General features: G+C 33.9%; 1 protein-coding gene across 4 annotated transcripts in view; it reads left to right on the forward strand.

Annotated features, from left to right (window-relative positions):
• Nucleotides 1-14,335, forward strand: part of SLC17A5 (solute carrier family 17 member 5) — a 48,621-nt gene that overhangs the window by 20,057 nt on the left and 14,229 nt on the right. For 3 of the 4 annotated variants that reach the window (XM_006926379.3, XM_006926380.3, XM_006926381.3), the window contains 3 exons: nucleotides 4,663-4,821; nucleotides 9,726-9,858; nucleotides 11,256-11,403. In XM_006926379.3, coding sequence (XP_006926441.1) covers nucleotides 4,663-4,821; nucleotides 9,726-9,858; nucleotides 11,256-11,403 — 440 coding nt within the window. The remainder of the gene's footprint in view (nucleotides 1-4,662; nucleotides 4,822-9,725; nucleotides 9,859-11,255; nucleotides 11,404-14,335) is intronic. The other variant, XM_015600605.2, reaches the window with a different exon arrangement.

Raw genomic sequence — 14,335 nt, forward strand, 5'->3', positions numbered from 1 at the left:
AATTTCTATATCAATTTGCTGTTACTTGGATTGGACAGGAAAACATTTTTGTGTGTGTGAAGTTACATGTAGAAGATATCAAATATTTGTTGAATGATCTTACCCTCCCTATATTCTAGAAAATTAACACATTTGACAACAAATAGTGCTCACTTTGGCAGCATATATACTAAAATTGGAACAATACAGATAAGATTACATGACAACAAATAATTTTTTGTAATTTATCCTTTTCTGTTTCAACTTATAAGAAAAAAAGCTGGTTTAGCTATTATTACAAATTTAACGATACATTCTCTATACAAAAGTCAAGACCTCACTGATGGTTCCTTTAGAAATTTCATTATCATTCAAATATCTAAAGAAAATTGGCTTTCAAATGTTGACTGGGCAGATGATCTGAACAATTTAAAAATTTCTTTCCCATTGTATTTTCATTTATCAGCAGTGGCATTTTAGAATAATGTAGAGCTCTGATAAGAACTTTAATGTTTTTTCCAACATTAGGTATAATGAAGCCATAGAGATTGTGTTTGGACATTGCTTGATTGACCTGTCTTCTCTAACAATAGCAAGAGAATAATTTCTAGATCTAGGAATTATTACACCTGTGTCTTTTGTTACAGTAGCCACTAGCCCGTGTGGCTATTAAATTTTAATTTAATTGAATTAAAAATTCAATTCCTCTGTTGCACTAGCCATATTACAAGGGCTTAATAGCCACATGTGATTACTGGTTACCACATGTTCTATATCCAATAGGGCAATCAGATATAGAACATTTCCATCGTCATAGAAAGTTCTATTAGATGGCACTACCGTAAAACCTTAAAGGATTTTGTCCGCTGGATATTTGGATAGCTTTTCCTAGTAACATTTAAAAATTCATCTTTAACTTGAATATTTTAATAAATGAAGAGTTTTTTCTTCCCTGAAACATAACCCATAATGTGGAAATACTATAAATTGATCTGACAATTCTTATTGGGAGAAAAGAAAACTATTGTTTTTTACCTAGTTTACAGATGAACACCAAGCTGTAACATGTACGTATCATATTCTCTCCAAACCTCTAACTCTGTAAGAATTTTATTCATGCAATAAATAGCTATTGAGAACCTGCCATATGTCAGGCTTACGTGCTGGATATACAGCTGGTCTTCTCCCCCTCAGCTTTATTAAGGTATAATTGACACATAACATTGTATAAGTTTAAGGTGTACATGGCAATGACTTGATACACTTATATATTACAAAATGATTATCACACTAGGGTTAGTCAGTAGCTCCATCATGTCACATAACCGTCATTTCCTTTTCGTGGAGAAAGCATTTAAGATCTACTCTCAGCAACTTTCAAGTACATAATACAGTATTGTTAACTTCAGTCACCATGTTGTATATTAGGTCCCCAGAACTTACTCATCTTATAACTGGAAGTTTGTATCCTTTGACCACAATTTCACCTACCTGTAAGCCCCTAGCAAGTACCATTCTACTCTGTTTCTATAAGTTCATTCTTTTATTCCACATTTTAATTATATCATACAGTATTTGTCTTTCTCTTTCTGATTTATTTCACTTATCATAATGCCCTCAAGGTCCATTCACATCACATATGGCAGGATTTTCTTGTTGGTAGCTGATTGTCTAAATCAATATTCTCCAAGGGCTCCCAGACCTCGGCCAAGAAGGTGGTTCACAACCACCTTCAGGGTTCACAGCAGGGACCGAGGTCTATGTCTTTTACCCAATGTAGGGTGTATAAGACTCCTCCCAGGCCCCTTGTCATATGGAGCTGGATCCTGCAGCTCCCACAAAGGCACTTTTGTCTGTAGGTGGATACCATATGAGTCTGGGATGTCTTATTTGGCCATCTTGCCGATGTCACTCTCCACTTATAGCTGGTCTTGGTTGGGTGATCCTCCAAAAACATCAGATTATGAAAATTTCAATTAATATTTATAGACTGTGAAAATATGCCAATATTTTGAATGAAGCTAAGTTAATTTTAAATAAATTTGCTTTACTTTTGCTTTATTTGTGCAAACAAGTTTATACCTAAATTCTGGCAAAAAGCTACAAAAGCAGTTATCAGAGCCATACATTTTTCTAAAACACCACTGTCAATAAGTGTAAGTATATATAGCAGGAATCTTAAAATTATTACGTATTTCACACTAGTTTATATTTCCAAGAAGAAAGATACATTATTCAGAATATATTTAGTTTTCAGAGGTCAGATACATATAAGCTCATACCTTTCAATGCAGAAGTGTGATTTTATTTCCTCTGTGAGTTTTAAAGCCGTATAAAAATAGCTATGTTCTAAATTCCTTTAAATTCTAAAATCTGTAGACTGGCCTTATCTTTCCTCTTTGCTATGAGCTTTTCAAGTGATGAGGGTAGATGAGGTGATTGCAGACTTCTTTAGTCTCTACAGTTAGTGGCCCCAGATTTTGCTACAATTTGAAATCCCCTGGGTCTCTTTTAAAAATACTGCCACTTACCTTGTACTCATCCCCAACTTGGTTTAATTGATCTGGGGTGTGATCTTGGCAGGTTTTTTAAGCTCCCTGAGTGATTCTAATGTACAGGAAAGTCTGAGAACCATTTCTCTATAGAATCACCAGTAAAGCCTTTTAAAATATATGCCTTGGCCCTACATTCAAAAGGTATTGTTTTTGATTCAGTACATCTGGGGTAGAGCCCAGCCATCTGTAATTTTGCAGTGTCAAAGGTGATTCTGAAGTATAGCTGAAATTAAGAACCACTGCTGTATAAGAATAAGTGTTCTCTCTCTTCTTCCCCTATATCTCTTGCATCTTTGATACACAATGGAGAACACAAGAGCATAGCCACCAAGTCAAATAAAAAGTACCTAGGAAGAAGTCTGCAAGAAGGTTAATACTGGTTCTTCCTTATTTTGAAATAACCGTGAACCCTGAAGGCAGAAACAGATTGCTCTAGCTTTTGAGAAAGAAGCCATAGAGCCTTGGTATATAGGAAATGTAATAATCTGATGCCCCAGACCAGTGGTCTCCAAGCTCTCTTGAAAGTGCATCAATAAAATGATGCACAATTTGAATATTTATTTACTTACTTATTTATAGGTTATTTACATGTATATTATACATATACATTATAAAACAAAAAATAGACTTTAAAGGATTAACTAAGATGAAAGAGTAAATACATAAATTTAAATTTTAATAGGAAAAATCTTTTTATCACTTAAAATTAGTAATAATAATGTGACTTAATAGGAACAATGTTGGAATATGTTGCACTTGATGAGCCTGCCATTATTTTGCTTGGTGTGATAGCTGACAAAGAACTCATATGAGGAAAAGTGACAGCTCTACTATTTTCTTAGTGTTCACTTGTGCTTACATCATTAGACTCCTGTTGACTCTTTATAAGAATCTTTTGAAGATACTGTCAAGTTTGTGAGATTTGTTTTAATTGAAACTGGCTAATAAAATCTATAAATTCACTTTAAAAGGCAGATATATATAATACATTGAGAACAAACAAATAAGTGAGGACACTATTAACCCCTTTGTATTGAGGAGATCATACAATATGTGATTTTGTCAGTGTCAATCAATTTTAACCGAACTGCAAGGCAAACAAAAGTTTTATTTGATGGTATTTTTAGTAACTATAAATCCAGGAGAAACAGATTTGGGTAGAAACTTGACTATGTTCAAAGGGGGAAAGAAAAGGACAACGTTTATAAAGACAGAAAAAGAAGGGCTTCTAAAGGAGTTATGCACATTGCTTTGAAAAACTGTGATTGGTGCTGGCAAGCAGACTTACACTATGCTATACAGAATTAATTGCTTGTATCTATTGCGAGGTGAAAAATACATATTTTAATAGTTTAGTAATACAGAGCCAGTTCCAGGAGCTGTATCAGGATATAGCTGTTTGGTTTAGCCCAGTTCAAAAATTGTTTCACAAGAAGTGAGTATATTAACTCAGCTTTTTGAAGGCCTCCTGACTCCATTTTAGATTTCTCTCCTGACAATATCAACTCCATTTTGCTGTTTTTCTTATACATCTGGCATACTCCAGGGCCAACCTATTTATTAAATATTAATAGAGTTATTAATTTCTTTTTTTAGAATAAAAGTGAGTATAGGTAGAAGTTCTAATATATCACTCCACACCCCTGTAGATCATCTTGCATACCCCTCAGGTGCTTACACCCTACTTTGAAGGACATTACTCCATTTAGCTACATAAAAAAACCTATTGCACAGTCCATATAAATCACTGTAATTGAATAAAAATTCGATAATGAAATATAAATTCTAATAGGACTTCCAGTCACCTTTCTCTTTATGCCAACCTTTGAATTTGATTATGAAACTATTCTCTATTTTATAGATGGTGAAATCAATACTGTAGGTGACTTCTGACATTCGTAAAGAGCGTTTGAGGTTAACATTATACTAAGATTACTTTTCTGTTGTTCTTCTAATCTGAAATGGGCTCTCTTACTGTTTAATATTTTAAAAGAGTTGGTTTAAAATCTAGAATTTACTAATCAAGGCAGAAAATGTGTTCTAGATGGAATTTTGGCTAAGAAGATATAGATCTAAACATAGCATAAACATAGCTGTAGTTTATCCTAATTGTGCTTGTTTTTTTCAGCTTTCTTCACAAAAATCAGTACCATGGATACCCATGCTGAAATCTCTGCCACTTTGGGCTATTGTTGCTGCACATTTTTCTTACAACTGGACTTTTTATACTTTATTGACATTATTGCCTACTTATATGAAGGAGATCCTAAGGTTCAGTGTTCAAAAGGTAAGAAAACATAATCATGTGCTTCTTATCTTCTTATATAGAGTACATATTTTAAACTACACATAGAATTTGTTATCTATATGAAATTCAGTTATTTTGTATCTTTCATTTTACTCTGATATACTGAATTCTAGTTTTGCTTCACAGTGTTCTTTCTTTTCTCTATGTGTGTTAACTCTTGATTCAAGATATCTTTTGGCTGGTAACCCTTTAACCATAAAGTCCTACTAAGTAAAATCCTACTAGTAACAGGCTAGGACATCAGATGACAAATTCAAGTAGTATCAATATTCACTTCTAAAAAGGATGTTAGTGGGACTCTGATGGCAGCTGAGAGGGACATTGGGAGGTATAACATCTCTCTTATGCAGAAGTTGCTCTGCAGCATCATTTAGGCATTGGAAGAGCTATCATTGTAAAGCTATAGAAGGACCTTCCTGAAACTGCCAGCTCCTTTTGAATTCAGCAAATCGAGGTAGTTCCTATTATCTCTATGTTGATAGATTTTGCCTTTAAAGAGATTTGAGGAAAAGCCTCAAGAGAAAAAGGCACAGTTTGTAAGGAAAATTGATGGTATTTTTGCTTTCAAAATAAAGATAGATCGAAGACCTAAATGTAAGAGCTAAAACAATAAAACTCTTAGAAAGTATACATCCGTGTAACTTTGGAGTAGGCAACAGTTTCTTACATATAACACCAAAAGCACAATTAACCAAAGAAAAAAATAAATTGGACTTCATCAAAATTAAAAGCTTTTGTGTCTCAAAAGACACTATCAAGAATGAAAACCCACTGAATGGGAGAAAATATGTGCAGTTCATATATCTGATAAGGATCTAGTACCCACAAGATATAAAGAATTCTTACAACTCAATAATGAAATAACAAATAACCCCATTTTTTTAAGTGAGCAAAGGATTCGAATAGACATTTCTCCAAAGATACACAAATAGCCAACAAGCCCATGAAAAAATTCTCAACATCATTAGTCATTAGGGAAATTTGAATCAAAACTATAATGAGATAATACTTCACATCTATTAGAATTTTTTTAAAAATAACAAATATTGTTGAGGATGTAGAGGAAATGAAACCCTCATATATTACTGGTGGGAATGAAAATGGTGTAGCCACTGTGGACAAGTTTGTTAGTTCCTCAAAAAGTTAAACATAAAGTTATCATATGACCCCGCAATTCCAATCCAAGATCTGTACCCAAGGGAATGGAAAATATATGTCCACACAAACGTGCACGAATGTTCATAACAGCATTACTCAACCAAAAAGTGGAAACAACCCAAATGTCCACCAGCTAGTGAATAGATAAACAAAAAGGTGGTATATTCATACAATGGAATATTAATCAGCCGCAAAGGAAAGCCCTTGTTGGGGCCCAGGGTAGGCCACCCCAAGATATCCCACAATGGCATATTGATTATTTTGAACTAAAATAATTTGAGAAGCAGCAGGAGTGGGTGGAGCTCTCTAACTCTCCTGCTACTCTAAATTTAAAAAGAGAGAATAAAAGTCTCATCACCTTTTTTTCCATGGGACCCTGCAGATAGAGAATCTGGGAGGCTGACAAGGTAAGCAAAAGCTTACCTGTTATCTTCTCATTGTCAACTTTCCCCCAAGGATCTCTTAGCTGCCATGGTCCCAGGAAAAGGCAGTTTTTCCCAGCAGTGAAGTCTCCTGGCTGGTTAGCCAAAACTGTTGGAGAAGTGGGAGCATGCCTGCCCTTTTATGCCTCTTTAGTTCTTATGGCTGGACGAGTAATAATAAAGTTGACACAAGGCTAGAGTAACAAGAAGAAAACCAATTTAATAACGTGCACATGGGAAAATCACAATGTGATACTCAGATCATAAAATGAGACAAATAAATGACTGAACCAGGCACATTTTTGTACCTTTAGACAATAAATTTGTGAGAAATTGACAGGACAAAGAAAATTAGTGCTCGTGGGAAAGGAATCTAAGCAAGGTTTGGCCTTAGGTAGTAAATTGGTAAAAGCATTTCAAGGTTTGCTTATATAGGCTTTTCAACTCTGGATTTTTAACTTTGTGATAAGTATACCTCTCAACTCTCTGGAACAAGAAGGGCACCAATCACATAGATTTATTTCTTGCTTTTAGAGAGACAGAGGAGAGTCAGAACTCCTTCCACTCTGCTGCTTCTCAAGTGATTTTAATTCAAAATAATATCCCATTGTGGGATATCTTGGGGTGACCTATCCTGGGCCCCCATACCCTAGAAGTAAAGAAGCAGCTTAGATGCTGAATGTAAAGATAACAAGGCTGACTGCACAACTGTACTGGCTATTTGGACTTACCAGCTTTAAACGTTGTCAAAGTGCATCTTTAGTCACCTGTCTTTCAAAGCATACTGAAAACACTGACCACATGCACCAAACCTTGAACTTTATTCAGGCAGCTGAGCTGTGAAGAACTCTTCTGCCGACTTTTGAAAAACAATATCACTTATATACCAAAATATATCCACGAATGGCATTGACGGAAGTTAAACTAAAACGAAGCTTTAACAATAGCATGGGATAGATTTGTTGTGAGCAACCTTGTGTTTCCTAAACTCTCTGTTAACAGAGCCTGACTATAATCTACTCCTACAGTGATGAATTACATGCAAATTTAAAGATTATTCAACTGATATTTCTATTTGAGATTTTAAGTTCTATAATGAGGGACTTTAAAGCAAGAATAATTTATCTTTCATTTTCATACAAAAAAAAGCATTTTCTTTTTTAATCAAAATTTTAAAATGTGAATAGAGTTTGAAAATAATTCTCTAGTTATATAGAAGCCCCTTTTATTATTGAGGTAACATTGGTTAATAACATTTTATATTTCAGGTATACAACATTATAATTTGATATCTGCATATGCTATATAGCATGTTCACTACCAAAAGTTTGGTTTCCATTTATCACCATATATTTGACCCTCCTCAGAGCCTCTTTTTAATATGGATTTTTTTTCTTAAAAATCAATTTATCACACTCATGAAATGGCCTTTGCTTAAGCAAAACCTTGCTTTGAGAAGCATTGTATTTAAAATTATAATCTCACATTAATTTACTATTTTAAAGCTCTTGATATTTTTAATGGATTTTTTAAATGATTTTTAAATTTTTTAATTATAGTTGACATACAATATTATATTAGCTTCAAGTGTACAACATAGTGATTAGACATTTATATAACTTACAAAATGATCGCCCCAATAAATCTAGTACCCACCTGACACGATTCATAACTATTACAATTATTGACTGTATTTCTTATGCTACACTTTACATCCCCATGACTAGTATGTAACTACTAATTTGTATGATCTTTTGTTATAAGCTTGCTTTTTCATATAAGTTTAGTTTCATTAGTTATCCTCATTTTTCTTTTTTCCTAGTTTTTTCCAATTCTAGCACCCTCATTGCTTACGACTCAGTGAGAGGGCAATATCTATTACCCTTTTTTTGGATATTAATATTTTGGAATCTTTTTTTAAGCAAATGAATATAAGGAATCATATCCTTGAACAGAAAGCTTAACTATGGAAAATGCCCATGGAATGAGTAAATGTTGAAGATTTTAGTAGTTTTAGGTTGTTGGGAGAGTTTTTAACATTGGAACATTAAGTGGAAAATTTCAGTAACTTTGATGAATTATCAGTCTAATCTCACCAGGGAGTAAGACCAAGACTTGAAAATTTACTTCTCTATTTGCTACAGTTTATTCATGTGTAGGATTCTGCCATAAGTAACAATAGAAGTGATCTCACTATTCAAAAGTCTAAATGGAATAAAATTTAAAGAGGATATTACACAGCTTAGTACCAAAAAGAAACAAAAATCTTCAGCTACAGAAGTAGGACTGGAAGCATGCAACGTCTAAATATAGACTACAAACTGTGATGAAAAAATTAAATCTCTTCTTAAGCACACTTAAATTTTAAATATTAACAGATTTTTCTGGTTTGCATCATGAATGATGCTTAAATGGAATTATTGCAAGATGTAAATATCACTGGTAAAATATCTTTCTGTGTTTTTTTGTGTTTGGAAACATTAACAAGTATACCCATCTCTCTTAAGACTATAAAAACATTTGTTTTTATCAGAATTAGGCCATTTAGTCTTGGCACCTCAGGTTTGTGCTGAGGAAAAAACAAATAGAAAAAATTTCTCTCTTTTTTTCCAGGTGTGTACTTTTCATTTTACAGAACTTGTGATTTCCTAGAAAGCTATCAAATAATTTCCTACAAAGCAAATAAAACATTTCCATAACAAATTTCGGTTTCATATCTCCTGGTGTTTTCATTTTGTTCAAGTGGTAAATTTACGGGAAAAGAAGAGGGAAAGAAAGAGGTTTCTCTATCACCTCCTTGCCTTTGTCCTCTCAAAGCACGTGCTAAAGGCACCAAACACCTGACCTAGATGGTGTTCACTTTAGAATAATTCATTAAGCTATACATTTGATTTATGTAGTTTTCTGTATCTGTTTTATTTTATAATTAAAAATTATTTTTTAAATAAATAAATAATTGAAAATTGAAGTCAGAAATTGTCCAGTGGGGAAAATCCATAGGCTAATAGGAAGATATCTTTCTTCGCTGAATCTACAGCCCAGGTCCCAAAATAACATTCAAGATTACCTTGAGCAGACTGGACAATGGTGAGCTCTTTTTCCCTCTGAGACACGATCTTAGGGCTTGCGTTGAACTGAATCCCAAAATCCTTCTAAAAATCAAACTTATTTACTATAACTATATAAAAACAGTGTATTACCATGTATTTCCTTCGTTTTTTAGTGGTGGTGGATGTGTGTGGGTATGTTGTTTTGGTTCTTCCTCCCACCATAGTTAATCCTGTATCTTCTTGTTCCTTCCAGAATGGGATTTTATCTGCAGTGCCTTATTTCGGCTGTTGGTTATGTATGATCCTGTCTGGTCAAGCTGCTGACCATTTGAGGGTAAAATGGAATTTTTCAACTATATGTGTTCGAAGAGTTTTTAGCCTTATCGGTAAGTGAAGTGAATCAGGTTTTGTTTTGGCTCACAGTTATTTACTACTGTGTCTACAGTGCAAGACAAAGTAAAAAATAATAACATTAGTCATTTACTTTGCTCACATATTAAAATAGTATGTTTTAATGCATGTAGTGCATTTCTGTATAAAATGGCTTTCTTTGAACTATGCATTTTGAGGATTAAGATTTATCTCCACTATCATATTATCATATCATATGGCATTAAGAAAAGCAGTCCCTAGAATTTTATGTCACTTTTTTTCAGCTCTAAGTTTGTAATGAAAATAACATTTTTAAGCCTCCACTCCTTTTCTAAGTGAATACATTATAAATTTCGAACCAAAAATATCTACTAACATCATTATATGAAATGAGGAGCTCTAAATCAAAGTACTCAAAGGAACCTTAAATAATCATGTGTTTCAGACTCTGCTTTCAGAAAAGTAAAATTTAAAACTATCTAGGACAATTATTCAATTTCTTTAAAGAGTAAGTAGAGACCCTGGAAGTTGCTAATGGCGATACTTCAGTAATTACATTGTAAAAGGACCCTATTCGGGATAATTCTGCCAACACCTTCTGAGCAGCTACCACTGAAAGGTACTGTCCTGTTTCACTGCTTGCTTACTTCGACTCTCAAGAAAATTTTCCACATCTGCAAGTAAAGTAAATTCCGTTAGATTCATAAAAGGCCTTTCTTTATTTTCGCTTCCTGTAGACCTGCTCTGTCCAGTACAGTAACCACTAGCCATGTGTGTCCATTTAAATTTAATTGAAATTTAAAAATAAGTTTTTCAGTTGCAGTTGCAGTATATACAAATACAACATTGCCATCACAACAGAGTTATTGGATAACACTGCTGTAGACACAAAAAAAATGGCAGCCTACTCATCAAGTCCCTTTCTATCTTGTATTTTATGCTTAACTACCTGTAATAAACTATGCATATTGTTTTCAGTTATTGAAACCTAATTGGAGTGTTTTTATAACTTTATCCAACAAAGTTTATTATTTAGTTTATCTTCTTTGGTTATGTGAATTTTAAATCACACTCCATAGCAACTATTGCTTCTATCTGGGACCATATTTTTCAGTCATTCTCTTCTTGCTCTAACATTGTAGAACTTTAGCTGAGCCCTGGTCACATGTAGATTTAATGACATTGCATAAAGAAAATTTTTTTTTACTTTTATATTAGCTGCATTGTGCCTATATATTTTTCAGTTTTTTTCACAAAACTACATAATTTGAACTTAGAGTCTTCTATGAAGTACAACATTTCTACAGTAGGTGGCAGTAATATCCAGTTTCACATTTATGCTGTATTAAGGTAGAGCAAGCAAATATTAATGCTGGGGCTTCTTTTTCTTTTTATAACTTTTTAACTTAAGGAATGATTGGACCTGCAGTATTTCTGGTAGCCGCTGGATTTATAGGTTGTGATTATTCTTTGGCTGTTGCATTCCTGACCATATCAACAACACTGGGAGGCTTTAGTTCTTCTGGATTTAACATCAACCATCTGGATATTGCTCCTTCGTGAGTACTAGTATAAAGATTGGCTGTGATTAAGTCATTTTTCAGTTGTAAAATATACATAACATAATATTTACCATTTTAACTATTTTTAAGTGAACAGTTTGTGGCATTAAGTGCATTCACATTTTTGTGCAACCATCACCACCATCCATCTCCAGAACTTTATCTTCTCAAACCGAAACTCCCTACCCGTTAAACACTAACTTCCCATTCCCCCTCCCCCACCCCAGCCCCTGGCAACTCCCATTCTACTTTCTCTCTATATAAATTTGAATACTCTAGGAATGACATTAAATTCTTAAGGAAGATTTCAGTTTACACAATAATTAAAGCATGAAGTTGTTTTTAAATTTAAATTTCTAACTATTATCAACTCTGTATACAATGTTCCCATAAAAACATTACATATAATACATTATGACTTGTATCTTTCAACCCAGCTAGAATAGGAATTCCGTGAAGGCCAAGACTCTATCTTACCATCCTCAGGGCTCACCATCGTGCTTTATACATAGTGGGCATTTAGTTTCGTGGATGAATACCCAAGACCGTACCAGTTGATTTGTTCAAGTGTTATCTTACCCATTTACAAATGTATTTATCTAGCACTCAATAGCTTATAAATCTTTCATAAATGTGCTTTTGTTTTATCCTTAAAGCATTCCTATGAGATAGGTATTCTTGACCTATTTTATGATGAAAGAAACTCCAATTCAAAGAAGTTAAGTGATTTTACTTACACCACACAGCTAATAAATGATAGAGCCAAAATTGAACCAAAACTTCTTACTGTTAAGTTCAGAATTTTTTCTACAGCTGCTTTTCTGGAAATATTCTTTGGGCCACGTACTTCTAGAATATGTTTTGTGCTAGTTGACAAGGTAGAGGAGGGGACTATAAATATTTTAACCCAGAAGATTTTCTGCACTTAAGTTTTTTTAATAATGTATACAAACTTATTTTTGGAGAAGTGGAGTCTCTCAACATCTTTCCCCTAACCCAAATCCTTTACACCCAGACTACGCAGAATCTTCATATTGCTATGGATCCTCAGTCTCCCATCTTTTCAGCAAGTACTTCAAGATAAGCTCCACAAAGCTGACTCTCATAGAACTCAAGCAGACCTTTGAAATGATTCTAATCCAATCTCTCATTTTATATAAAAAGTCCAAGGAGGTTCCACAGAGTTAAAGTCTTAGAGTGTCCAGCTCCTGGCAGAGCCCTGTTGGTCATTCTCTAGTACCTTCAACTGAGGCTCATTCTCCGGCCCCAGTGGCAGTACCTTTTCCTCTCCATCCATCTGAATCCTTCCCAGCTCACATCCCAGTTCCTCATTAAGCCTTTCCAGAACATTACTGTTTGCTTTTATTTCTTTCTTTTCTCAATGCATTTTGTTTATAATTTTATAATAAATGCATTTGTAGTAACTGCCTTAACTTGATTTGTAATTATTTCTAAATGTAACTTTTATCTCTCCAATTTGGATGTAAGCTCCCTCAGACTAAGACATCTTACATATCCATATTACACCTTCTGTAAAAGGAGAAGCATCCCCAAGTCCATACTTGTTGAGTAGTTGATTTATATAATCTGACCAAGAAAGTAGGAGCTCCAGTTCTACATATGCCCTTAACAGTGGGGAACCAAGGAAAGAAAACCAGTAACAATTAGGCATTGGACCAAGAAAACATTTGAAATAAAAGGTAACCTAAGTTAAAGCTCTGAGACTGTAAGCTCCGAGAGTGCAGGGGCCAACTCTGTTTGATTTACCACCGTAGTACCAGCACCTGGCCCTGTGCTGGGCCATGTTCAGTACGTAATCAATTAATTGCATGAATGGAAGAATGAAAATAGACTTTCATATTCAGTACCGTATTAAAATTCTTTCTGAAAAACTATTTACGTATTGATCTTACTGTATGTCAGTACTTTTCTTTAAAGCTCTTTCTTTACTATTCATGCATAATAAAATCAATTTTTGTATTCTCTATTAAATTTAAATACAGAATTCTCAGCCAACGTGCAAAATCCTTCACATTATAGCTCCAGCCTATCTTTATAAGTTTATTACTTCCTCTCTCACCTCACTTTCTAGTTATTCTTTGCCGTAGCTGAACTAAACTACTCTTTATTTTCCAAAAATATAACAACACACACACACACACATACACACACAAACTTTCAGAACCAGAAATAGATTCAAGTAATTATTAAACCCATTAGTTACAATTTTTGTAGTGTTTAAATTTTGAATTTCAAATTTATCCTACATTTATATTCTACACAACTCTACAAAAGATAAAATCTAGCTCTTGCTTGCAAAGAGGTTAATATAGTTGAGGAAAGAAACAAAAGAAAACAAATAATTAATATATTATGATAATTCATTATTATCAAATGCCTGCCAAGTGCCAGTCATAACACAGTCTAGCCTGTGGAACTTTTAGTATAGAGTGTGGACATGAAGGATCACACAAATAAAAACCGTTGGTTTTTTTTGTTTTGTTTTGTTTTTTTTGAAGATAAAGAATATACTAGGGGGACATAATGTAGTTCAGGGAGAGAGGGAAGGTCTCTCTGACAAAGTGATATTTAAGCTAGCTAAAGCCTGAAGAATAAGTAAGAAGCTAGCCAAGCAAAAAGGGAGTCGTATTTCTGACAGAATTTACATGAGAGGAAAAAGAAATTATGTGTGTCTTAGCCTGGTTAGGCCATCATAACAAAATACCATGGACTAGGTGCCTTCAACACAGAAATTTATTTTCTCACAGTTCTAGAGACTACAAGTCCAAGATCAAAGTGCCAACATGATTTTGGTTTCTGGTAAGAGCTCTCTTCCTGGTTTGCAGTAGGTCTGCCTTATTGTTTTGTGTTCACATGGTCTTTCCTAGGTATGTGCATGTGTGCGTGCAGGTATGCAGAGAGGGAAAGA

Source organism: Pteropus alecto, unplaced genomic scaffold, assembly GCF_000325575.1.
Source record: "Pteropus alecto unplaced genomic scaffold, ASM32557v1 scaffold7, whole genome shotgun sequence".
Taxonomy (NCBI): Eukaryota; Metazoa; Chordata; class Mammalia; order Chiroptera; family Pteropodidae; genus Pteropus; species Pteropus alecto.